The sequence below is a fragment of the Arachis hypogaea genome, chromosome 13 (genome assembly GCF_003086295.3).
Source record: "Arachis hypogaea cultivar Tifrunner chromosome 13, arahy.Tifrunner.gnm2.J5K5, whole genome shotgun sequence".
In the NCBI taxonomy this organism is placed as follows: domain Eukaryota; kingdom Viridiplantae; phylum Streptophyta; class Magnoliopsida; order Fabales; family Fabaceae; genus Arachis; species Arachis hypogaea.
The window spans coordinates 108,228,894-108,256,642 of record NC_092048.1 but is presented as its reverse complement, the minus strand read 5'-3'; the positions used below and the strand labels follow the sequence as shown (position 1 = coordinate 108,256,642).

The 27,749-nt window shown below is 35.0% G+C and overlaps 2 protein-coding genes across 2 annotated transcripts; one reads left to right on the top strand and one right to left on the bottom strand.

The window, feature by feature from the left end:
- The first annotated feature begins 1,529 nt into the window (after positions 1–1,529).
- LOC140177666 (uncharacterized) lies at positions 1,530–10,236 on the top strand. The gene is made up of 10 exons (XM_072210814.1): positions 1,530–1,586; positions 1,780–1,809; positions 4,953–5,012; positions 5,286–5,469; positions 5,569–5,673; positions 8,163–8,403; positions 8,469–8,608; positions 8,654–8,831; positions 8,967–9,864; positions 10,003–10,236. Exons 1-10 carry the CDS (start codon positions 1,530–1,532, stop codon positions 10,234–10,236), a joined length of 2,127 nt encoding a protein of 708 aa, XP_072066915.1.
- Positions 10,237–23,293: 13,057 nt separating this feature from the next.
- Positions 23,294–27,724, bottom strand: LOC112735215 (uncharacterized). Its single transcript, XM_072210813.1, has 3 exons — positions 27,426–27,724; positions 25,202–25,697; positions 23,294–25,036 (listed from the first exon to the last, which is right to left on the bottom strand). Exons 1-3 carry the CDS (start codon positions 27,722–27,724, stop codon positions 23,294–23,296), a joined length of 2,538 nt encoding a protein of 845 aa, XP_072066914.1.
- Positions 27,725–27,749: the final 25 nt, after the last annotated feature.

Genomic DNA, 27,749 nt, shown 5'->3' with positions numbered 1-27,749 from the left:
AAAGAATAATTTATGATGGAGGAAGTGTTCAATTAAATTATATGTCATATTGGTAAGTAATTTTTGGTAAATTTTATTATATTTTGTGATATTCATTTAAATTATAACTTTATTTAGTTTTATCTTAGTTTTAGTTTGTACCGTTTTGTTCTGAGTACAATGTACTCTGTAGCTTCACTCTAATTATTTTATTAGAGTTTTTGTTGTAGTTTCTTAAAAAAAATTATCATTTTCGTATTTCTTCTCCTTTTTTTAACATTCTCAGTTGAATTGCCTCCATCTTCCTCCTTTGTCTTCCTCCACTGCAGTTATAAATTTTTTTTTAATTTACTTACTCAATCTATATTTTTAATCTATTTTTAATTTTTTTTTAATTTGTTACCAATTTTTCACATAGACAAATAGCGTTATGTCTTTTTCTTTCATTAATTTGATTTGACAAAAAAAAAACAGTTTCTTTACATTTTATATGTACATTTTATTTATTTTTTTGACATGTCTGTATTTAACTATCTGTCAATGATGGGATGAAAAAATTTTATAAATATTTTTTAATATTTTTCTTTTTAAATTACTTTTAATGGGATAATTTTATTTATTTTCTAATATACTTGATTACTTAGAATATTGCATTTAAAATTTGAGTATATAAATATTTTTAAATTAAACTAAAATAAATAAATTATATTACAAGAAAATTTATTAATTTTTCCTTTTACAATATTATTTGTTTGACATATTGACTGAGTTATTTAATTGGTATATAATGCATGCAAGAGAATCACACCTATCAAATGTTTCTTAGAATATTCGTATACTAATTTTTTAAATAATTAATTATTTAGAGTACTGGATTTGATATTTAATTATATAAAATATTGTATTTGTCATACACAAAAAATATGCACATTTTTACAAAAAATAATAATGGAAAAACCCATTTTGGTGTCCAATATTTTTTTCATTTTTATCCTTTTTAATAACTTACTTTCAGTTACAGAATTTCACTACTTCATTTTCATTCACGTTCACGTCAATATAACTTCTTCCATTAATTTCTCTCACATCACGTTACTGCATCATCAGTTACAGAATTTCCACTACTTAATCTTCATCTCATCTATAATAACTAATAGTATACCCGTTTCTCCAATTAATCTCTCTCACTTCACTGGTTACTCCATAATATAAAAGATTTCCTTCATTTCTCCTCCATCTTCTTCTCTTGCGTTCTTCTCACTTCACCTAAATATAATGTAAAACCTACTGTAATTTATTTTTCTTCATTAAATAAAAGTGTAAAATTATTTTTATATGTTTCTTTAATTAATTATAGTTGACAACATACCAATGGAAGATTCACGTGGAAGTGGTCGACGAACTTGGCAAGACTATGCCAGACAACGAAGACAAAATATAAGTGAAGAACAGAGGCAGCAACACCTTGCTAGAAGGCTAGAAGGCGTGCCAGTTACCGAGAGAGTATTAGACGAGGAAAACAAATCGATACATCAAGTGGACTAACTAACATGGCAACACCATTACAAGATATCACAGATATACCCCTTAACAATACTCTGTATCAGGTACTCTAAGTTATACTTCCCATTAATAAATTTATGTTGTTAGTTTATCATTTAATATGATTATTTTTACGATATATCTATGGTACTTAACTCTTAGTACGTACCAATTATGTATAATTTATTTCTTGAGTATACCCTTAAATTATCAATTTACATTATTTTTATCTCAATAATAAATTTTTTACATATACAGATACTTACAATAACACCAGAGCTAGTTCAAGTAATATACCAAACGGTCCAAATATGGGTAGGAATTCTCTATATTTATATTTATATTTATTTAATTAATAATAATTTATTTTTTCTTAAATTTTGATTCAATAAATCTTTTATTATTGGCCTAAATAATATTATTATAGATATTATTATATTGTCTTAAATATACATCATTATAATCTCAGTTATTATTAAATAGTTTAATAATTTTTAATATAATATCATTCAAATATAAAATTTTTATAACTGTATTATTATAAGATAAATATATATATATAGTCAATGTTTAATAATATATTTGTTATTAAATTTTTTGACTCTGTAACAAAAAAACTTAATAGATAATTCTGGTATATTTTTTTAACTTTTTTCTACAATTTAATTTGCTATTTAATTTTAATTATTTCTACAATATCTCTATGTTACTGTACTCTTAGTACTATTATGCCTGTTCAGCCGCTTTTCTAATTTCGTTATTGGTAATAAATATGGATAGAACTCCTGTATATTTATATTTATCTACTTAATAGTAATTTATTATAAGGTTACACTTGAATTATTTTTCAAATGATGACTTTTTACAGGAACTCAAACTCCCTATCATGTATTTTTATTTTACGGTCACTATCTATTCTTATTAGTTATTCAGAGTTTGGATAATTATTATGATATTAATGGGTATTCTATGTATTCTATTACTTTCAATCAATTTAATTTTGTATGATTTGCTTCTTATAAAGTAACCTCTCAATTACCACTGATACTGTATAAACTTAATTTAATGAACAATTTTATAATTTTGTTAATGTGTTCTTTTTACATACTATCATAAATTCATAGAAATAGATCTGATCAAAATAATAGACGTGAAGAAAATATAACTGGTGTGGTTAGTATTGTACTTTTTTTTCTTTATATATTTAGTATTGTGACATAATTTTAATAGGTAAATAAATTTATAAAAAAATTATTATTTTATCCTTATATGTTAGCATATTAATGTATTCATAATAAACATTAAGTGTGAGCATAATTGGTTTTAAAAAAATTATTTATTTAAGATCATTACAAGAACCAATTATAAAAAAAGAGTGCCAGTGCCTAACAAAAAAAATTAAAATCTATACACAAAAAAATTTATAAAAACCAATAAAATACTTAAAATATTTATTTGCCAATTAAAATGAAAAATATGTAAACTTTAGCGAAAATAAAAAATAGGTAATTTAAAAAATTTTATATTTTGTTGAATCATTTTGTTATAATTCACACAAACATGATAAAATAAAATAATTAAATAAAATGTTAAAAAATTTATTTATTTAAGATCATTACAAGAACCAATTATAAAAAAAGAGTACCCGTGCCTAACAAAAAAAATTAAAATCTATACACAAAAATTTTTATAAAAATCAATATAAAACTTAAAATATTTATTTGCCAAACAAAATGAAAAATATGTAAACTTTAGCGAAAACGAAAAATAGTTAATTTAAAAAATTTTATATTTTGTTGAATCATTTTATTATAATTCACACAAATATGACAACATAAAATAATTAAATAAAATATATTTTAAGAAATAAAATAAATAGTAAAAATTAAAATGATAACTTTAGGAGAAAGCATACAAAATAAAAATTATTAGAAGTAATAGAACAAATAAAATATGAACCAATATCGTCATGTATTGTATTATTTCGACTAGTAATATCTAAACATTTAAAAAATATGAAACAAAACATACAAACTAAAAAATTTGGCCAAAGGCAAAAATCGTCATACCCTATATAAGATAATTAACTAAAAAATGTTATAAGACAACTGATGCAACAGAGAACTTTATACAAAAAAAAATTATGATATATAAAGATAGCATTTTAAAAAAATATTATTTATTTCAAACTCAAACTATATTGTATTGACTATTTAATCTAAAAAAATAATCCATGACAAACATAGTGTTACCATATGAACAAAAACATATATAATGGAACAAGGAAATAATAAACATTTAAAATAATATAATGTTGTTATAGATCGTATGTGATTTTAACTTGGTTATAACAGTTTCGAATAAAATGTTTTAAACAAAATGATTTTATTAAAAAAAGAATAAAACTATTTTGCTACACAATAAATAATATTTCTTTATAATTAAAAGAATATAAATATTTGCTTAATGAATAAAAAACATCTTATAAAGAATAAAATAAAATATTTTATAATTAAAGATGTTAAATACATATGAATAACAAAATTTAAAAAAAATAAAGTCAAACAACATCACAATATATACAGTGTAACAAAGTTAAAAAAAAATGATTGAAACATCACCTAAATATTTGATAGTTACTTATCTCTTTTTTATGATGACCACTATAATGGAAGTAATTCTTTGTATTTATAATCAACAAAGAACTATTTTTTTAGTTGTTACAAAATTCATCATTTTCTGATTTTCATTATGAATGTAACCAAATATATGTTAATTTAATACGAGTACAGAAATTAGACAAAATGTTCGAGCATCTCATAATTGTGCTCGAAATTTTCAAGAGGATGCAACAATAATTCGAACTCCGCTACCAATCCCAAGGACATGTCATTACTGTAGCGCACGTCTATTTCACCATGAGACGTTCGAGATGTGCTGTAATAGGAGAAAAGTTTCTCTTCCCCGAGTAAATGCTCCTCAGGAATTGCTTGAAATCTTCCTGGACCCCTCTACAGAAGGAAACCATTTTAGAAAACATATTCGTGGATACAATCATGTATTTTTCTTCACTTCGTGTGGTGTGCACATAGACGAACAACTGGCTATAACAGGTCGTGGTATATACATTTCGTGCTCAAGGCTCAATATATCACAGTATAGGGGGATTTTATCCGGATCAAGGCACGCGGCCACGGTTTTTGCAACTGTACATATATGATACTGAGCACGAGTTGCAGAATAGGATGCTGGAGAACACACAACTACATAAAACATTGGTTTTCAAGTTACAATAATTGCTACACCGGTATAATCCTTTTCTCCATGTGTTTCGCCAGCTTGCACAATGGTCAGATGTACATGAGTGTAGTTTGGTCATTAGAGAGTGACCTGCTAATCAGCCACAATATAGTCTTCCAACTGCGTCGCAGGTAGCAGCTATAATTGTTGGTGATGACGTTGAAACAATGATTCGTGGGCGAGATATTAAGGTGCAAACTCATGCTGGTAGCCTACGAAGGATTCAGGAATTCGTTGGCTATTACGATCCACTACAATATCCTCTTCTTTTTCCATTTGGAACTCATGGATAGGATATCAATACCCGAAGTCAAAGTGGCGGCAAAGTATCATGCCGAACATATAATAGCTATATGCTCTAGGTACAAATCCCCATTTCCTATGCAGTATAGACTTCAATAAAATTCTGCCAAAGAATTGTTCAATGTATCTAATCTTTTTTGCAAATTCTTAAAAATTTGTAGATCTGCCCCGATGATCATTTCACCGTATTGCAAGCAGGGCGACTACTACAGCAATATGTTGTTGATAACTATCTGAAAATTGAAACCGGAAAGTTAAGACGGGTTCGAACTAGACAGAAGAAATTACGGGCTGAATTATACCAAGGCTTACAAGATGCTTTGCATACAGGAGAAACCAATGTAGGTAAATATTGTTGTATCTAATTGCTACTTCGTAAATCATTAAGAATTACCCAAAATAATTATTAAAACTAATAATATTTCTCTATATATTTGTCTTCAGAAAATGTTGTAAGAAAAAGAACAATATTACCATCGTCGTTCATTGGTAGCCGTCGCGACATGACCCAACGATATGAAGATGGAATGGCGATTGTTCTTAAAGAGGGTAGGCCATATATTTTTCTCACAATGACATGCAATCCATCTTAGACTGAAATAACTTCAGAACTTAACCCAGTTCAAACTCCACAAGATCGTCCAGATCTAACAACAAGAATTTTTTGAGCCAAATTTGAACAGCTGAAAGAGGATGTAATTACTAAGGGTGTCTTATGAAAGGTGAAGAGCTATATTTATGTCACTGAGTTTCAAAAAAGAGGGTTGCCACATGTACATATGTTGCTAATCTTAGAAAACAATGACAAGTTAATTGACCCGGAGCATTATTGTAACACCCTAATACTTTTAAACTGAGTTAAGCTTTATTTGGATTATATTTAGTAGCTGATATTCAAAAACCTTGCGAAATTTTTATTTTAAAACAAATATGAAATATTTATATAAAATAATTTATAGATAAAAATATTGAATAATTAATTTTTATTAGAATAGTTACTAGTTGAAAAATATAAGTGGATTTGAAAATACTAACATGAAAAACTGGTGTACTAAACTATGAAGACACAACAATGACAAGCTTCACTCATACCAAATAAAAAAGGAAACATAATAGTTACAATTGCAATCAGTCAATAAGGATAAAACAAGACACATAGGAAATCCTAATTCTCTTAATTTGTTTAACTATGGCTAAAACAATCGCATGTTCTTCCTTCTTAAGGTAAATGTTTAATGTTTTGTATCTACGTCCTCGATAGCTTGCTCCCACTAGTGACCTATCTTTTCACCTCAACTGTATTGCTTCGTACTGCATCGTTCCTGAAGATGGTACGGAGAGAGGGGTGAGAAACAAAAGTTTCTCAGTAGTTTATCTATATGGTGTCATCGTATCCATCTCCAGCCACTCCGAGTTTTAAAATAAAAATAGTGATGATGCAATGTTGTTCAATTATTATTTTCAAAAGTCTTGATTAGTCGGAGTGGTGTGACTTTTAGAAGCTTCTCATTTACTTATGTTATGACATGTGTAATGCATACAAAATGCCTATAGCGTTAAAACATATAAAGGTAACTCATAAACCTTGGTATGATGTTCTCATAGGCCATAAAGCAAGACAAAATAAATAATAAATAAGAGAAGAATAGTAACATTGCCATAGATAAGTCAAACAGAATAAATCTGAATAAAATAAAGATCTTAAACAATATCATACATCATACAAAAAGGAACTTTGGAAAAAAGAATGATCTTTAAATGCAATAATAAACATAATCATAAATAAAAAAAAAGATAAAAGAAGAACAATCATGATCACACTTTTCATTGCACTTTTCATTACTTTTTCACGTATCTTTTATGGAAGGTATTGAGCTCAAACCGGTATAAAAGGTGGGAGTCCCCTTCCCTTACCGAAGGCTCTTATCCCAAACGTTTTGGCGATCACCTTCCCTTACCGAAGGATCATTCCCTCAGTTCAATTTACAATCAAGGTTATTTAGACATACACAAGAAAAGAGTTATATCAACAAAGATATCTTATTATATAAAATTGATGGGAGTCTCCTTCCCTTACCAAAGGTTCCCAAAATTTTCCCGATCACCTTCCCTTACCAAAGGATCATCTCGATTATCTTGTCTTTGAGGGTTACATTCCCTTACCGAAGGATCATTCCCTCAGTTTTTTAATGCACATAAGATTGCTATTATAATGCATAATGCGTATGATGGAAAGAGACATTATATCATGACATATGCAATGCTAACATCCATATTAAAAAATATTTAAGATATGACATATAAAAATTAGCATAAAATCCCCTACCTCGAGTGAAGTTCCGCTAGGTATTCCGATGCAAATAGATGCAGTTTGTTAGTGAAGAGAGACTTGTTTCATGGCTAGACTTTGTGTATACTAGAATATTTTGTATAGAAAAAGGGAATAGAATGAGAAGGGAAGGATCAAATAGCTCTCAGGTATGTGCAGATTATGTTAGGAGGCATTTAGATGAAATCTTCAATCTGGATTGTTACTTTGTGAGCCCTATAAATTTTTTTACGTTTGGAATTTGGAAATATCTATTAGAGACAAATTTATAGAGAATTGAATTATCTTTAAAACAAATCTTAAAAAAAGTCAATCAGATAACCACAACTTAAGATATTCCCGAAATACTGTTAGTATATCAGGCTGGCTGATAAGAGCACGATTTTCTACTATGAACTTGTAACCGATTTATCTACCTAATTTAATTTGAATTTGATTTTATACTGAACTTAAGGAATAGAGATAGTATTCTTATCTTTTCATATAACTAAATATCATTCAAATCTAATAAATGTAAAATTAATTATGACTATATTTTAAAAAGTTATTTATTGTCGGTTAGAGATTTACTACCACTAGTGCTTTCATATATTTAAATTTTAAATTCAAATCTTAAATCATTACCATTTTAATTAATTAATTAGTTATTAAATAATGATTTGATTCAAAAAATTGGGATGTTACAATTATGATAGTTTGGTACGTGCAGAGATACCATCTAAAGAAGTAGAACCACATCTACATGATGCAGTGCTAAAACATATGATTCATGGTCCTTGCGGTACACTTGATCAATCTTCACCCTGCATGAAAATGGCCAATGTAAACGCAACTACCCAAAAGAGTTCACAGCAGAAACATGAAGAAGTGACGACTCATATCCGCAATATAGGCGACGATTCGACACTCCAGTACCGATTAACCAAAATATCACAGTTGACAATAGATGGGTAGTTTTGTACAACCCTTGGCTACTACTAAAGTATGGTTGCCATATTAATGTTGAGATATGTAGTAGCATCAAGAGTATAAAGTATCTCTACAAATATTGCTACAAGGGTCCAGACCGGGTTGCAATGGAAGTTCACAACGGTTCTAATGTTGACGAGGTCCAACAGTTTGTTGATGCAAGATGGATTGCTGCTCCAGAGGCATGTTAGAGAATATTTAAATTTAACTTTTACCGAATGTATCCATCAGTGGAAAGGTTACAAATTCATTTGCCAAATCAACATCAAGTGAGCTTCTATGATCACCAAACCATTCCTGAAATACTTAATGATGATTATTTCTCTAGAACAATGCTCACTGAGTTCTTTGTCCTAAATCGTGAGGAGGACCAACAATTTAGGCATCTTCTTTACAGGAAAATTCCAGAGTATTACACTTGGCACAACAAGGAAAAGGAATGACGTCGGCGCAAGACACAGAGGAGATCCATCGGTCGAATTTATACTGTATCACCTTCAGAAGGAGAAAAATTCTATTTACGTATTCTGTTATCTAATGTCAGAGGACCAATTAGTTGGGATGACTTGCTAACAGTGAATGGGGTCCAATATTCGTCCTTCAAGCAATCTGCTCAACACCGAGGATTGTTAGAGAGTGACAGTAGCATCCATGCGTGTTTGGTTGAGGCTTCTGTTTTACGATTGCCATGTGCTTTACAAAGGTTGTTTGCAACCATCTTAATATTTCGGGAGCCTACAGATGTAAGAAGCTTATGGGATGAATTTTTTTTATATATGGTGGATGATTATCCGTCAACCAGCACCACAACATTAGTGTTCACAAATCGGCTACTTAGGGATATAAATGATATAATCCTTCAGCACAGAAAACAGATTACACAATACGATTTGCCAGCTCTAACTCATAAAAATGACAATGACAACTTGATACCCAGAGTTATCCAAGAAGAACTGTCTGTCAAAGTACCTCGGGAAGACCTGTGTTCTGTAGCAAGATTGAACAATGACCAATCTAAAGCTTTCAAGTGCATTATGAATACAATTGATCGAAGAGAAAGTGGAGTGTTCTTTGTTGATGGGCCAGGAGGATCAGGCAAAATATTTCTTTACAGAGCTATAATTGCAGAATTGAGAAATAAGGGTCATATTATCTTGATAACTGCATCATCAGGAATAGCCGCAACATTATTGCCTGGGGGTCGAACAGCTCATTCTAGGTTTAAGATCCCAATTAATGTAGAACCATCATCCATTTGCAACATAAGCAAACAATCAAATCTTGCAAAGCTGATTAGACAAACAACGGCAATCATCTGGGATGAAGCACCTATGACAAATAAAGAATCAGTGCAATCATTAGACCGCACTCTGAGAGATATATTAGCAAACGATATGCCATTTGGAGGAAAAGTGATGGTGATGGGAGGAGATTTCCGCCAAGTACTGCCTGTCGTACCGAAAGATAGTAAGTCACAAATGATTTCAGCTTCTATAGTTAAGTCTCATTTATGGGCTTCCACTAAAATTCTATATTTGCGACAAAATATGTGATCTTCTAATGATCATGTTTTTGCTGAGTATCTTATGCGCATTGGTGATGGAATTGAGCCCACCATACATGAAGACTTTGTACGGATACAAGCAAATATGGCAATTCCTTGGGAGGGTGAAACATCGTTACACAAGTTAATAGAAGAAATATTTCCAAACGTACAATCTCATGGGGAGGATGCTTCTTACATGGTAGAAAGGGCAATATTGACGCCAAAAAATCATGATGTGCAACAGCTTAATGATATAATTATCAACTAGTTTCCAGGAGAAGAACGAAATTTACTCTCATTTGATGAGGTAGAAGGAGATGCTAATAATTTATATCAACAAGAATACCTTAACTCAGTTTCTATAGGCGGGTTTCCACCTCATGTGTTGAAGGTAAAAAGAGGTGCACCTTTGATGTTATTGAGAAACATAGACCCTAAGGCTGGCTTATGCAATGGTACAAAGTTATTATATCGTGGAACTTTTCAAAACATGTTGGATGTAGAAATTTTAACCGGTCATCACTGTGGAAGAAGAGCTTTCTTGCCTCGGATAAAACACAAAACAACAGAAAATTCAGGACTGCCTTTTATACTTATCCAGAAGTAATTTCCTGTAAGGTTGAGTTTTGCAATAACAATAAACAAATCACAAGGACAGACCATTCTTAAAGTAGGGATCTATCTCCCTAAACATGTATTTAGCCATGGCCAATTATATGTTGCTCTGTCTCGAAGTATTTCTCAGTCAACTATAAAAATTTTAGTCAAAGAAGGAAAAATAGATGGAACAAGTGGAGAATTTACCAGAAATGTAGTTTTCAAAGAAATATTGTTACCTTCACCACAGGTAATTTATGTTCTTAGTAAGTGTGTGTGTAGTTACTTCTTGGTACAATGCAGTCTACATATAATTTTAATCTTTAAATCTTTTTCATTGATATAGATATTTTTGTTTACAAACTTCAATTTATTGACGATTAACGACTTATATTTTTTTAATAGACAATTTGATTTCAAAGGAGCTCATCAATATATGCCAGGAGATAAAGACAACGAACTTGAACAGTTATTTTACGCAACAGGTACGTACTAATTATCATTAACTAAGACATACTAGATATACTAGAAATATATTAACAAATATCAATTACAGGAAGAATGATTCCAAAATCTCTGGAGTGCATGGAAAGATGAGCAAGCAATTGTATCAATCAAACCAATAGACAATAAAGTAATTTTTTAAATTAATTACTGTCAAAATTACATTCAATATACATACTTCTATTTCTATGTTAGTAATTATAATCATATGTTATCTAATAGGTTCATTCCCTTCAAATTTATTCTATTGGTTGGGGAGGAACGGTTAAAACAGACAAGACCCAATTCTAGAAGATGATAAAAAAAGAAAATACTGCTCCAACAACATACAAGATAATGCGATCATCGTAATCAGAATGTTATTGATATGCCTATTATCTATCCCCTTCTATGTTCTTCTTTTACTATTAAAAAATGAAGGGAAAAAGTATATGCCTAAAATATTAAAAGGTTACTTTGAGATTGTAACGGAGATTATGTTTTCCATGTTGAATAAAGTTACAAAAAATAATTTTAAACTAATGATAATAAATTAAACAATTTTCTTTTTCCAGCAACAAACTCATAGGAGCGGAACCAACTGATGTTAGTAAAGAACAACATTGCAAGTACCTATCATTAGATTAAGAAACCGCACAAAATAGAGGTAATATCGGATAATTATAGATTTAAATGCTCTACAGAGGGTTTAATGGCTTCTTTTGTTGTGCATGTGTAGGAAATCCAACCTCAAACAGGAAATTTCAATTTTGCAGGTTTTATTTTTTTTATTGTTAACTTTTCATTCAAATATAATGAAATTTGTATTGGCATATGGTATATTTTATTGATTTCTAAATTTTGTAGTTCTTCAAGGCTCAAGAATTTATTGATAAGGAGATGTATGAGGAATTGCTAAAGATTTTTTCTCAGTACAAATTCAGAAATTACTTTAGATTTATCTTAACGTTTTTACTTATAGTTTGATCTATAATCACAAAAAAAAAGACATAATTATTTTTCTTCTTTACACTTTTTGTAGGCACAATAAAGATTCTTCAAATACAGATCCGTACTTTGGCTTACCATTTAAAAAAAAAGGTCCCTAAACAAAGGAAAAAAATATGACTTTTAAATATGCCTCATTTTTTGTAAACAATCGTATTTTTCTATTTATTTTTATGACTTTGAGTTAGATAGAAGAAAATAAAATATTATTGTAATAATTATTTTATGAATTATGTTATTTGTAGATCTGTAGATAGGTGATGTATGTGTTCATTATAATTAAATCATTTTCATATTGTTATTGTTTATAGATAGGTAATATATGATTATTTTAATTTGAACATTTCTATATTATCATTGATTATCATTGATTATTCTATATTATTATTTTTATGTTATTCGAATTTAAAATTTATTAAAATAATTAACTTTAAATCCCATAAAAAAAGCGGTTGAACAGGCACGGCAGTGCCTGTTAAGCCGCTAGTATATATAAAGGGAATATGAGAGTTTGGTGTTCAATTTTCACTTTTCCATCTTAATCTTATTGATAAATAGTGTTTAATATAATTGTCGTCTTAAAATTTGGTCAAAAAGTGTAATTATTAGTTAATTTTTTTTGTTCTTTGTCCAATTATTTTTTTATTCTACACATAACTTCTATTCATGTTGTCTTTTTTTTGTTTTATGGAGTATATGTAGTATTCTCTACCTATCTTTATTTTACTTAATTAAAAAATAATAATAAATATGTGTATGGAGAATAGTGAAAAATAATAAAAATAAAAATAAAATTTTTTTAAAAAATAATGGAACAAAATATGATTTAACATATTGAATATAAAATTAAAAAAATTAGCAATTAAAATTATAACAATATATAATGAGAAAATCTGTTTTGGTGTCTAAAACTTTTTTTTCATTTTTATCCTTCCTAATAACCTACCCCACGTTAGTTATTCCCGTTACAATACTCCCACTATATCATCTTCATTCACGTTCTCTCTTATTTTATAAATCCACGTAACTTCTATAATAATAATCTCTTTCTTCCCTAATTCTCTCTCACTTCACATTGCTGTTACTAGAAAAACTTCCTTCGTTTCTCATCAATCTTTTTATGCATCTCTCTCACTTCATCTAATATATAATTCGTTTTTCGTCATTAAATAAAAGTGTAAAACTATGTTTATATGTTTGTTCTGATTAATTACAATTGACAGGAGACCAATGGAAGTTGTGAGCGAAGAACAGAGGCAGCAACACCTTGCCAGAAGGCGTGACAGTTAAATTATACATCCCATTAATAAAATTATGTAGTTAGTATGTCATTTAATATGAGTTATCTTTTACAATATATTTTCATATTAATAACAAATTTATTCAATACTCATAATAATATGGTCCAAGTGACCGAATGATTTAAATATAGGTAAGAATCCTATATATTTATTTAATTAATAATAATAATTTCTTAGGTTTTGATTCGATAAACCTTCCATAATTGTCCTAAATGATATTGTTATAGATATTATTATAATATCTTGATGTACTTTAAATTAAATATCTATAACAATATATAAAGGAAATAGGAGAGTTTGGTGTCCAATTTCCACTTTTCCATCTTAATCTTATTGATAAATAGTGTTTAATATAATTGTCGTCTTAAAATTTGGTCAAAAATATAATTATTAGTTAATTTTGTTTGTTCTTTGTATAGTTACTTTTTTATTTTGTCTTTTTTTTTTCTGTTCTATGGAGTACATGTAGTACTCTCTACCTATCTTTATTTCACTTAATTAAAAAAAGTAATGATAAATATGTGTATGGAGAATAATAAAAAATAATGAAAATAAAAATACTTTTTTTTTAAAATAATGGAACAAAATATGATTTAACATATTGAATATAAAATTAAAAAAATTAGCAATTAAAATTATACAAGAAAAAGAGTTCCTTAAATTTAAATTTTTATATCTGCTTCAAATTAAATAAAATTAAAAAAATAAATAAATTTATAAATTTTTATCTTAATTGTTACATATAATAACAACATAATAATTTTAGTATCATGCTTAAATTAATTTAAATTTTATTATTCTATACATTAAAAAATAAATAACTTATAAAATTTATATTTTTATTTTTATTTATTAATAATTTATTATTTATTAAAATTTTTATTTTTTTATCTCAAATTTATAATTTAAAAAACATAAAAATTATTTTCCTAAAAATATTAGAAAAAAATAAAAATATAAAAATTACAATTTTATTTTGAAATTAAATGAAATTTTAAGAAAATCTTACTAATTTTATTAGTTAGAGACATAGAAGTTGACATATTAGATCTAGAGAAATATTAAGAATTATTACAAATAAGTGTTAAGAATAAGGAAGATATTCAATAATAATATAATATTTTATATTCAATTGTATATCTATAATTCTATAATAATATATAATGCCAAAACATGGAGTTTGGTGTCCAATTTTCTACTTCCTATTTTAACCCTACTAATATAATTCAAAAATATTTTACAGTTACTTGTTTTTCTTCTATAACAATATATAATGCCAAAACATGGAGTTTGGTGTCCAATTTTCTACTTCCTATTTTAATCCTACTAATATAATTCAAAAATATTTTACAGTTACTTATTTTTCTATCATATTTCACTAACAGTTACAAAAATTCACACATAACTTCTATTCAATTCTTTACTGCCACAATCTCTCTTTTTTTATTTTTTTTATTTTTTTGTGGCCATATATGAAATGAAAAAAATAATAATTAGAAACTAACGAGTGTTTAACGAGTAGTGATAAATAGTTTTTTCATAGACCTTATTATATTCTGAGGTATTCATTTAAATTATATTTTGTTTAATTTTATGTTAGTCTTTGTTTGTACTTTGTATAGTGTTGTTTTGAGTATGTTCAACAATTTAGCCTCACTCTAATTATTCTATTAGAATTTTATTTGTAATCATAAAAAAATATATATATATATATATATATATATATTTTTATATAATTTCATCTATTCTACTGTTTCTTTTTTGACCTCTTAATACACTTTGTTATATTTTTCTTACTACTATTATTTTTTTACCTTTAACACCATCGATTTCATCACATCCATCGTTACAAATTTCATTTAGTTTTACTACAGTTACTACATTCACGTATAACTTTTACCTATATTTTTTTCTCTTTAATTTACTTACCCAATTAATATTTTCATCATTCTTTTACCTTTTTAATTTGTCTCCAATATTTCACGTACAAAGGTAGTGTTCTATTTTCTCTTACCAAGGAAGAACTATTTTTTTCATCTCAGATGTATTCTTTATTTTTTTAAATATGTTTGTCCTATCAATAATGAATTAAAAAAGTCTAATATTTTGTTAAATTAATTTTTTTTAAATTACTTCATATGGGATAATATTATTTTTTTAATTTTTAAATTATTAATTATACAGAATATTATATTTAAAATTTGAGTACATGAATATTTATTTTTAAATTAAACTAAAATAAATGAATTATATTACAAAAATATAATTTATTTTAATTTCTATAATATCATTTGTTTGGCATATGTCACTGGTTATTTGATTAACGTATAAAAGATGTAACATATAAATACTTAGTGATAATTAATTACGGTAGGTGAAGAGAAGTTGGAAGGAGAAGAAAAAAACTAGAAAGAACAAAATAATATAATGAGTATATACCCATTTTGGTCCTCAAAGAATTTTAAACCAGACATTTTAGTCCCCAACAAAAATTAATTACTCGAGTGGTCCCTAACAATTAATTCCATCAGTCACTTAAGTCCTTGGCTCCGTCAACTCTAACGGAAGACAAAATGGTCCCTAAAAACTCTAACATGGAACAATCCTGACAACTCTAACAAGGGACAAAATGATCCCTAACCCCTTTATTCGAAAACGACACTGTTCTTCCCCAATTTTTATCATATCTCGCATAACCCTAACATTCATACTCTCCTTCTTCACCTCCACAATCTTCTTTTCCATCTTTTCCTTCCTCCTCTTTAGCTCCAAGATTAAGGCATGGTGTAATTGTCACATGTGTCGCACCTACCTCAACATGTCATGGACCACACACTTCCTAAATCTTTGTGACTGGTACATCCACCTCCTCTGCACTTCACCCACCAAAAGCATCCACTTCCACGTCTTTGATAACATCACCTCCAACTCCGACAACGTCCACGACATCCTCAAGACCAAGTTCTACAACTACTCCAAGGGCACGCCTTTCTCCACTCTCCGGCAAGCAATATAGATTGTTGGATATTAGGACATCATGAGAAGATTCTCCTTCGACATCATATGCAAATTCTCATTTGAAATAGACACTGAGTGTTTCATTCCTTCTTTCCCAGAGTCCAAGTTGGCAGACAGCTTCGACCTCGCATCCAAGCTATTACAATAAGCAATGTCACCGCTGTCGCTCATATGGAAACTGAAGCGATTACTGAACATTGATTCGAAGAAGAAGCTGAAGGAAACGATCGGAGTGGTGGACAATGTGGTCATGGAGATGTTAGAACAGAGGAGGAGGGAGATGGCAACGACGACGATGAGTCTTAACAAATCAGACTTGCTATCTATATTCATGGGATCCATCGAAGACGACAACTAGTTGAGAGACATAGGCATTAGTTTCCTGAGTATGAATTGGTTGAGAATAAGTTGAGGATTTTTTTTCTTGTGAACATTAAATTTATAGAGTGTGCATTGTGCAGTTTGAAGTTACAGTGTTAGACTATTAGTGTTATACGAGATATGATGAAAATTGAGAGAGAACAGTTTCATTTCCGAATAGAGGAGATCAGAGACCATTTTGTCCCTTGTTAGAGTTGTCAAGGACTATTTTGTCCTCCGTTAGAATTAACGGAGTAAAGGACTTAAGTGACTGACGGAGTTAATTGTTAGGGACCAATCGAGTAATTAATTTTAGTTGAGGACTAAAGTGTCTAGTCTAAAATTCTTTGAGGACCAAAATGGGTATATACTCTAATATAATAATGGCGACTAGACAATGACAGGTATGTGTATAGAGTATAATAATAATAAGAGAAAGAATAATGTTTGATATAGTAAGGGGATATAATAAAAGTTATAAATTAATAATTTTGAAAAATAATGAAATTAAAGAAAATTTAAAAAATTAAATATAAAATTAAAAAAGAAAAATAAAATATTTTTTATCAATTGAAATTATACATGAAGATAAAGAGTCCTTTGAATATAAATTTTTATTTCGACTTCAAATTAAATACTATTAAAAATAAATAATTAAACTTAATAACATTTATAAATAGTTAATTTGTAAATAATGTTTTTAAATTTTTATTTTAATTTTTTTATGCATAATAACAACATAATAAATTTGTTTAATATCTTATTTAATTTAAATTTATAAATTTTATGCATTCTAAAAGTTAATTTGATAATTTGGGTAAAAAATTTAAATGCTTTATGTCTTACTTTTTATTAGCGAAACTTCAACAACAACTCATAAAAGTTAACAGAATAGATAGTTATAAATCAAAGTGATAGACAAGATTAAAAGTTGCGAACTTGCGATAATAATACTTGGTAATAATTAATTACGGACGATCGGGTGAAGAGAAAATGGAAAGAGAAGGAAAAAACGAGACAGGAGAACAAGGTAATATAATCTATAACAATATATAATGCGAATACCTCAAGTTTGGTGTCCAATTTTCTTTCCTATTTTAACCCTGCTAAGTGCCAACATAATCCAAAACTAACTTTACAGTTATGTATTTCACTACCAGTTACAACAAAAATTCACACGTAACTTCTTTCTCAATCCTCCACTTAAATAATCTATTTTTTTTATCATTTCTTTAATTTTCTTTACTTCTCTTACTCAACTCTAACATTTTTACCTTTTGAATAACTCTTTAGACAACTTCCTAAAATAGACTATGACTATGATAAATGTTGATTTTAGAAGCATGTACGAAAAGAACAAAATAATAATTTATGACGAAAGAAGTGTTCAATTATCATCAATATTAGTGATAAGTAATTTTTGATAAATTTTATTATATTTTGTGATATTCATTTAAATTATATTTTATTTAGTTTTATCTTAGTTTTAGGTTGTACCGTTTTGTTTTGAGTACAATGTACTCTGTAGCTTCACTCTAATTATTTTATTAGAGTTTTTGTTGTAGTTTCTTAAAAAAAATTTATCATTTTTGTATTTCTTTTGATGTTTTTCTTCTCCTTTCTTTAACATTTTCAATTGAATTATCTCCATCCTCCTCCTTTGTCTTCCTCCACTGCGGTTACAATTTTTTTTTCAATTTACTTACTCAATCTATATTTTTAATCTATTTTTTTATTTTTTTAATTTGTTACCAATTTTTCACGTAGATAAATAGCGTTATGTCTTTTTCTCTCATTAATTTGATTTGACAAAAAAAATAGTTTCTTTACATTTTACATGTACATTTTATTTATGTTTTTGACATGTTTGTATTTAACTATCTGTCAACGATGGGATGAAAAAATTTTATAAATATTTTTTATACATTTTTCTTTTTAAATTGCTTTTAATGGGATAATTTTTTTTAATTTTCTAAAATACTTGATTACTTAGAATATTTTATTTAAAATTTGAGTATATAAATATTTTTAAATTAAACTAAAATAAATAAATTATATTACAAAAAAGTTTATTAATTTTGTCTTTTACAATATTATTTATTTGGCATATTGGCTTAGTTATTTAATTGGTATATAATGCATGCAAGAAAATCACACCTATCAAGTGTTTCTTAAAATATTAGTATACTAGTTTTCTATATAATTAATTATTTAGAGTACTAGATTTGATATTTAATTATGTAAAGTGTACGAGATGTCTCTGGTACGGTTTGAAGGGTGGATCGGGAACCCGCGGACAGTGCTGGAGCCGGGTCGCTTGACTGGAGCAATGGGGGTGGTACCTGCAAAGACACTCCGACGCTTAAGTCAGAATGGATCTAAGAGGTAGAAAGTGTGAGGAATGAATGAATACCTGGAGGAACCTGGGTCCTCTATTTATAGGTGATGGTGAATATCTTATCTTATCTTATTTGGTTAAGATAAGAAAGAGATATTTGGGTTAGAGGTTTTGAAGGGCCGGTGTTTGGGCCTTTGTGTGGAAGCGGGTTGTCCCCGGGTAACCGGGTATGCGGGATCCGAAACACGGATCCGTAACAGTTGCCCCCGCAGCGGGAGAGCGAGCGGGGTCGATCTGTCGCTGGGAGACGTTTGTCATGGGCTCGACTTTTTCTCGGGTGCCCGTCTGGTTTCTTTGAGATGAGGTCGGTGTCTCGGTCTCTGTGTTTGTGGAAGATTCGTCTGACCGTTTAGGTCTGACGTGACTCTTCCGTATCGGTCGCGTCTGTTGCGTTCTTCGAGGCGTTACCTTTTTTCGAGGGGTATTTATTGCAGGTTGTGTTTTTTCTTTTTTTGTCCTTGCGTTTGTTTTGCTTTCTTAAGGGTATTTTCGTCGTTGTACTTCTTTCAAAAACCGTTTTGGTTTTCCTCCTTTAGTTCCCTCGTTTTGCTTTTACTTCTCTATTGCTTCTCTTTCTGGTTACAGCATTTCCCTTTCTCCATTTTCGCTTTCTGTGGTTTTGGTTGGATTTCTTTTGCGGCGTCTTTCCTTGGGGTTGTCTTCCTTCGATTTATCAGGTTAGCATCTCTTTTGTTACTTTTTGCTTTCTTCTGCTTTATTTTCTGCAGCATTTTGTTTTTGTTTTTGCTAAGTGTAGGCTGTTTTAGAGTAGTTTTGTGGTGTTTGTATGGTGGTTTAGATAGTTCTATTGGTTTCCTAGGAAAGGGTTAGGGCGAGTGCCACCGTATAATTGGTGGTGTGCGGTGGCGGTATTTTTTGGTTTTTTACCCGCTGTCGTTTTCTGCCGTGAGGTTTGGCTGACGGTGGTGCTCGTCGATATTTTAGGTATGGCTCGCCGACGGATGGAGGGTGTGAGGGCTCCGGTGGCCCCGGCGGGGGGTGTCCCTGACCTTTTTTCTTGGGTCACCAGTGATGTTTAGGGGACACCGTCGCGGATGACGGAGGCGGACCTCCAACGGCTCCGTGATGAAGGGGCTGTTTGTGGGGGTGGCGATGCCGAACGCCACTACGAGCTTGCCCTCTCTGGGGTTGACGAGAGGGTTTGCTATACTAATCTCGACTCCCCGACCGTGCCGGATTGGATGTGGGTGTATGAGGCGATGTTCACCCGACTTGGTGTTCGGCTTCCCTTTTCTCCTTTTATTCAGCAGTTGTTGAATCGGTGCTCCGTGGCGCCGTCCCAGCTACATCCGAACAGCTGGGCGGCAATACGGTCTTTTGAGCTCGTTTGTGATTATTTAGAGTTACCTGCCTCAGTAAACGTTTTTCTTTTCCTTTTCTTGTGCACTCTTCCGACTAAGGAGGGGAAGCATAAAAAGGGGTATGTGTCTTTCCGAGCTCAGCCCCATCGTCGGATTTTCGGTTTGTATGAAGACTCCTTCCACGGTTTTAAGAGTGGTTATTTTAAGGTTCGTCCCTCGGAGGGACATCATCCCTTTTGGTTGACGTTGGAGGGTGATCGTCGGTTCCCCACTTACTGGAATTTTAAGGCGGGACCGTCGGTTTTTACTCGGGTTTCGAAAGAGTTCCTGTCCTCGGAGGAGCGGGATATTGCTCTCGTTCTGTGGCAGTTGTTTGGAGAGCGTCCTCTTAATCCCCGAGATGTGATGGGTGATCCGATTGCTTGTCGGTCATATGTTGGTGTGTGTCTGTTTTTTCTTTGGTTTTTTATGTTTTGTTTCCCGTTTTTGTAACTTGGGAATTTTTTGTATTGTTTGCAGTTGAGATGGCTGGTGGCTTGACATCCTTGGCGCGTCTGAAGGCGGCGATGGCCCAGGAGGAGGGGTCGTCGTCCCCGGCTACTCCCGTTTCTAATCCTGCCGTAGAGTCGCAGCTAGTTTCTCAGGAGGTGGTTTCTTCGGGTGCGCAGGCCGATACTCAAGTTTCCCCTGGCCCTGCGAACTCTCCTGAAGTCGTCGTGGTGACGGCTGCTGAGGCTTCTCGGAAGAGGAAGAGGCATGAGGACCCGAGCAGTGAGACTTTCGAGGATGAAGGTCTTGTGCCCAGCGTGATGGATCGACGCTTCGATGCTCCGGGGTTTATTGATCAACACTTGATGCCTGGAACGGAGCCGTTTTTTTATGGCTGCGATGTTTCGTTCCAGGCCAAGTCGGTGTATCGTGCTCTCCTCCGGTCTGCCGTTGTTGTTCGGAAGGCTGAGCCTGTGATGGCTCAGGTCGGTTTGCTGGACAAGAAGCTTCGTCATTCTCATGCTGAGGTAGCCAAGTTGAAGGGGGAACTTGAGGCTGCCGAAGCTGCGAGGGAGAAGGCTGTGAAGTCTTCTGAGGAGGCCGGGTCAGAGATTCTTCGACTTGCCGAGGTTGAAACTTCGCTTCTCTCTCAGCTGGCAGAGGAGCGGCAGCGGGCTTCTGATGTAGGTTCTCAGGCTGCCATGCTTCTCGCCAAATCGGAGGCTCTAAAGGCCGAGGTTGCTGCTTTGAGGAGGGAGAAGACGGAGTTACTAGCTAATGCGAAGGACGCAATTGCGGCTACCGAGGAAACGATGAGGGCTCAAGCTTCAGTGCTGGCTCCTGGTGTGGATATGTCCGTGATGGGGGCCTTCAAGACTGTTCGCGATGGCCAGATCGTTGACCTCGAGTAGCTTTTACTTTTATCTCTTTGGATTTTTTCTTTGAACTGTGCTTTTGGATATTTTCGGATGGCCGGGGGCCGTGTATTTTGATTTTGGAACACTTTATTTTTGTTTTAATGGTACTTTATCGGCCGTTCGGGCCTTTTGTATGTTCTGTTTGTTGTTTTTGGGCCGTCCGGGCCTATCATGTATTCCGTTTTAGGCTATTTTGCTCCCTCAGACCGTCGTTTGGTCGGGTTTTTTCATGGATATCCGCGTATTTTGGACCTGGGGGGTGATCAGTTCCCCAGTTGTGGCCGTGTTTTCGTTCCGTTTTTTAGGACGTTTAGGAAAATATAAATAGCTGTTTTATTGATGGTTGGGCCTTGTTAAAACCCTTCGTTGGTGGCGGGAAAGAGTACCCGAGTTTAAAACTTAGATGAAATAAAAACACTTAGAATTTGCATACAGGTAGGAGAAGTACAAAAACATAGATGAGGGCAAGGGTGCGACCTTGTGGGTTGGTCTAGGCGTAGTATCGTCGCAAGTTGGCGGCGTTCCATGTTCTCGGGACTTCGTCGCCACTGAGCCGTTCGAGTTTGTACGCTCCTTTTCCGATTACGGCCTTGATTCTGTATGGTCCTTCCCAGTTGGGGGTGAGCTTTCCTTCTCCTGGGGTCGGGGGACCGATGTCGTTTCGTCGTAAAACGAGGTCGTTGGCCGCGAATTCTCGCCGGATGACTCCGTGATTATATCTTAGGCTGATTCTTTGCTTTAGGGCTAGTTCTCTGAGATGGGTTATGCTTCTTGTTTCGTCAATAAGGTCTCGTTCTGCTTCCTCGTCGTTACCTCCGACCGTTTTTCTGGGGCTTGGGTCTTCGATTTCTACCGGGATGACCGCCTCAACGCCGTATGTTAGTCGGAAAGGTGTTTCTCCCGTTGTTGTTTAGGGTGTGGTTCGGTATGACCATAGGACCGATCCGAGCTCGTCGGCCCATAGTCCTTTGGCTTCGTCGAGCCGCTTTTTAAGTCCTTTGACGATTATTTTGTTCGCGGATTCCACCTGTCCGTTTGTCTGAGGGTGTTCTACCGAGCTGAAACGGTGGGATACATGTAGCCCCTCTAAAAATTCTCTGAATTTTTTGTCGGTAAATTGGGTTCCGTTGTCCGAGATAACGATCTCGGGGATCCCGAATCGGGTGATGATCTGTCGCCAGAGGAATTTTCGGCATTGGGTTGCCGTTATGGAGGATAGGGGTTCGGCTTCAATCCATTTAGTATAGTAGTCTATGGCGACGATGAGGTATCTAAGCTGGCCGGGTGCCGTTGGGAAGGGTCCGACGAGGTCGATGCCCCAAGTGCCGAACGGCCGTTCTGCCGATATGGTGCTGAGCTGGTGCGGTGCGGCTTGGTGGATATTGGCATGCCTTTGGCATTTGTCGCAGTTTTTAACTATTTGTATGGAATCTCAGATAACCGTGGGCCAGAAGTAGCCTGCTCTGATGACTTTTTGGGCTAAAGTCTTGCCCCCGACGTGGTGACCGCAGCAGCCTTCGTGGATTTCACGGAGTATGTACTCCGTATTCTCGGGTTCTATGCATTTGAGCAAGGGCTGCGAGAATCCGCGTTTGTACAGCTGTCCTGCGACAATGGTATAGTTGGCGGCTTCCCTTTTTATTCGCTTTTCTTCTTTGGGATCTGGTGGCAGTGCTCCATTGAGGAGGTATTGCAGGATCGAGTAGGTCCAAGATCCCTGGTTTGAGATTGTCAGGTGAGCGCTGGTTGTTGTTGACACGGAAGGTGTCTTAACGACTTCCTGGATTAACGATTTGTTGCCGTGTCCGGGTTTGGTACTGGCTAGCTTGGAGAGTAGATCTGCTCTGGCATTTCGTTCCCTAGGGACGTGCCGTATGGTGACGTGTTCGAATCCTTCTCTTAGTTCGTTTACCTTGGCGAGGTATTGTTGGAGTAGGGGGTCTCGTGTCTGGTAGTCTCCGTTAATTTGGGAACTGACTACTTGTGAATCGGTATTTACTTCTAGGACCTTTGCTCCGACTTCCTGGGCTAAGGAAAGGCCTGCCAAGAGGGCCTCGTATTCTGCTTGGTTGTTTGATACCGGGAATTCGTATCGTACCGATTGTTCGATCGTGATTCCGTCTTGATTTTCGAGTATGACTCCGGCGCCTCCGTAGGTGGAGTTTGATGAGCCGTCGACATGTAGTTTCCATGAATCGGGGGTAAGCTTTCCCGGGGTCATCTCGGCGATGAAGTCGGCCATAGCTTGTGCTTTGATTGCATTTCGGGGTTCGAATTTGATCTGGAATTGAGATAGTTCGATGGACCACGCTAGCATTCTTCCGGCTAGGTCGGGTTTCTGCAACACCTGTTTGACCGCTTGGTCGGTTCGAACCGTTACGGGATGAGCTTGGAAGTATTGTCGTAGGTGTCGGGAGGCTGTAAGGAGTGTGAAAGCTAGCTTTTCTAAGCGTGAGTAGCGGGCTTCCGCGTCCTGTAGGACTTTGCTTATGAAGTATATGGGTTTTTGTTCCTTTTTCTCGTTTTCACGGACGAGTGCTGCTGCGAGTGCCTCTTCCGTTATGGAGAGGTATAAGTAAAGTGTTTCCCCTGTCTGGGGTTTTGCGAGGATTGGTGGTTCCGCTAGGACCCTCTTGAAGTGTTGGAATGCTTCTTCACATTCCGTCTCCCATTTGAAGGGGGCTTCTTTTTTCATTAGTTTGAAGAAGGGGGTCGCTTTTTGGGCTGAAGCCCCGAGAAAGCGTGACAATGCCGTTAGTCGGCCGGTAAGCCTTTGGATGTCTTTGAGGTTTTTGGGGCTCGTCATCTCGAGGATGGCGCGACATTTTTCTGGGTTTGCTTCAACTCCGCGTTGCGTAATCATGAAGCCGAGGAACTTCCCTGCCTCCATTCCGAAGGCACATTTTGCCGGGTTGAGTCGCATTTGGTGCTTTCGTAGGGTGTTCATTATGACTTTGAGGTCGCCGGTTAGTTGTTCGCCAGATTCGGTCTTGGCGAGCATGTCGTCTATGTAAACTTCTAATTTGTTACCGGATAAGTCTCGGAATATCTTGTTAACCAGTCTTTGGTAGGTTGCTCCAGCATTTTTTAGGCCGAAGGGCATTACTGTGTAGCAGTACGTCCCGTCTGGGGTGATGAACGCTGTTTTCTCTTCGTCTGGTCGGTGCATCAGAATCTGGTTGTATCCGGAGTATGCGTCCATGAAGCTGAGGTACCGGTGACCGGATGCGGCGTCTACCAACCCGTCGATGTTTGGTAGGGGGAAGGCGTCTTTCGGGCAAGCTTTGTTGAGGTCCGTGTAGTCGACGCACATTCGCCATTTCCCATTAGATTTTTTCACCAGTACGACGTTGGCTAGCCAAGTCGTGTAGGGGAGTTCTCGGATAAAGTTGGCCTCGAGTAGGGCTTTGACTTGTTTTTTGACCTCGGTGGCTCGGTCCGGTGACATTTTTCTTCTCCTTTGTGCTATTGGTTTGGCTTTGGGATCCACGGCTAGACGGTGAGACATTAGGTCGGGGCTTATTCCCGGCATGTCGGCCGGTGTGAATGCGAACAGGTCCCTATTTTGTTTCAGGAGTTGAGAGAGCTCCTCTTTGAGGTCGTATGGGAGGTTCCTGTTAATGAAGGTGTACTCATCCTTGGTTGGCCCTATTTGTAATTTTTCCATATCCCCTTCTGGTTCTGGCCTGGGTTGGCCGTCTTGTCGGGCATCCAGATCGGCTAGGAATACACCAGCCGCATCCCGTGATTTCTTCCTTAGGGCTAGGCTGGTGTTGTCGCATTCGGCTGCGACTTCTCGGTCTCCGTGGATGGTGCCGACGGAGCCGTCGTCGGTTCTGAATTTCATAAGGAGGTATTTGGTAAAGATAACTGCGGAGAAGTCGTTGATTGTTTTCCTTCCGAGAATCACGTTATAGGCTGTGGAGTCTTTTAGGACTACGAATTCAGATAGAATTGTCTTCTTTTGGCTGCTCGTTCCTATGGTGATGGGAAGTGTGATTGAGCCGTCTGGTTTGAGGAAGTTGTCTCCGAGTCCCGTGACGCCGTGGCGGTGTGTTTGGAGGTTGTCGTTGCGGAGTCCGAGTTTATCAAAGGCTCCCCGAAAAAGGATGTTTGAGTCTGTCCCGGTGTCTACTAGTATTCTTCGTACGAGTCCTGCTCCGATTCTAGCTGAGATGACGAAAGGGGCGTCCTCGGCTGAGGTGCCGTGTTGGCAGTCCTCTGGTAAGAATGTTATCGTATTGTCGGCCGCGGAGATTGGGACTTGGTTCCTTACAGCCATTATCTTGAGGTCTTTTTTCATTGTTAGTTTTGACTTGCTTGATACGTCTTTGCCTGTGATGACGTTCACTATGATGGTTGGATCTTCCTCTGGGCTTTCCCTCGGGGGTTGCTTTTGGGTTCTCGGGTTACGTCCTTCCCTCTCCGACGACCTGTCTCTCTCCGCGCGTCTCGGTTCTCTGATGATTTTGGCGAATTCTGGGAGTTTGCCGTCTCGTATGGCTTGTTCAATGGCGTCTTTAAGGTCGAAACAATCTTGTGTTCTGTGACCGTAACCTCGGTGGTATTCGCAGTAAAGGGTCTTGTTGCCTCCTGTCCTTTCTTTGAGTTGCCGTGCTTTCGGAATGATGCCTCGATCTGCTATTTGGTGGTATACCTCGGTAATTGGTGCTGTCAGGGGCGTGTAGTTTGAGAATTTGCCTATTCTCGGTGGTCGGCTGGTCGGCCTGGGGTGGTCCCGTTGATTCTCTTTGGGTGTTGGGTTTTGGTGAGAAGCCGAGTTGCCGCGCTGGGCGTTGCCGTGCTGCCGTTTGTTGGCGGCAATGACCTGGCTGACTTCTTCGTCGTTTATGTAATCTTTGGCGACGTTCTGGATCTCATGCATGGTCCATACCGGTCTGGTGGTGAGGTGTTTGCGAAAATCTTCGTTCATTAGCCCATTGGTCAGGCAAAGGCTTGCGACGGAATCCGTGAGTCCGTCGACCGTTAGGCATTCGTCGTTGAAGCGGTCGAGGTATTTTCTTGTGGATTCTTCTTGTTTTTGCGTGACCCCTAGTAAGCTGATGGGGTGTTTGGCTTTGGTGATCCTAGTAGTGAACTGGGCCATGAACTTTCGTGTAATATCGTGGAAGCTGGCTATGGATCCGTTCGGGAGGGCGTTGAACCATTTGATCGCTGGCCCGGCGAGGGTTACCGGGAAGGCTCTGCATCGGACCGCGTCGGCCGCTCCTTCTAGGTTCATTCTGGCTTCAAAAGCCGTTAGGTGTTCTTGGGGATCCTTAGTTCCATCGTATTTCATATCGGTAGGTTTGTCGAAGCCTTTGGGGATTTTTGCCCTCAGGATTCTTTCTGTGAAGGGTGTAGCTCCCATTATTGTATGGTCGTTCCTCGTGCGTTTGGTGTTTCGGTCCCTCCGATCTTCGTCTGAGTAGTGTTGATAACTCAGATCTTGAGAAGCGCTGCGGTTATGTTTCTTGTTGTATCGCCGTTCTGGCGATTTCTCGCGTCTGTGATCGCGTGTTGAGCTGCGACCGTCTCTTCTGTCGTGTCGTCGGGTTGGCGACCTTCCGCGGCGAGATCCTGATCTGGAGATTGCATGGCTTCCGTGCTCGTTGTTGTGTTTTCCTTTATCGGTTATCTTGCCTTCGAGTTCTTGGACTCGGAGGCAAAGATCCTGGATGATCTGCGCTGCTTTGTCGCTGGCTTTTTCAGGATGTCGTCGGTTCGTGATGTCGTGATCGTTCGCGTTTTGAATAGTGCTTGCTATTCTTGCTTGGTTCGTTATTTCACGGTGCTCGGGGGTTGGGTTAATTGGTTGAGAGTCATCCTGGCTTGAGGGGGTTTCCTCCAGGACGTCCCCCATTGGGTCCAGCTGGCGCAGGTTTCCC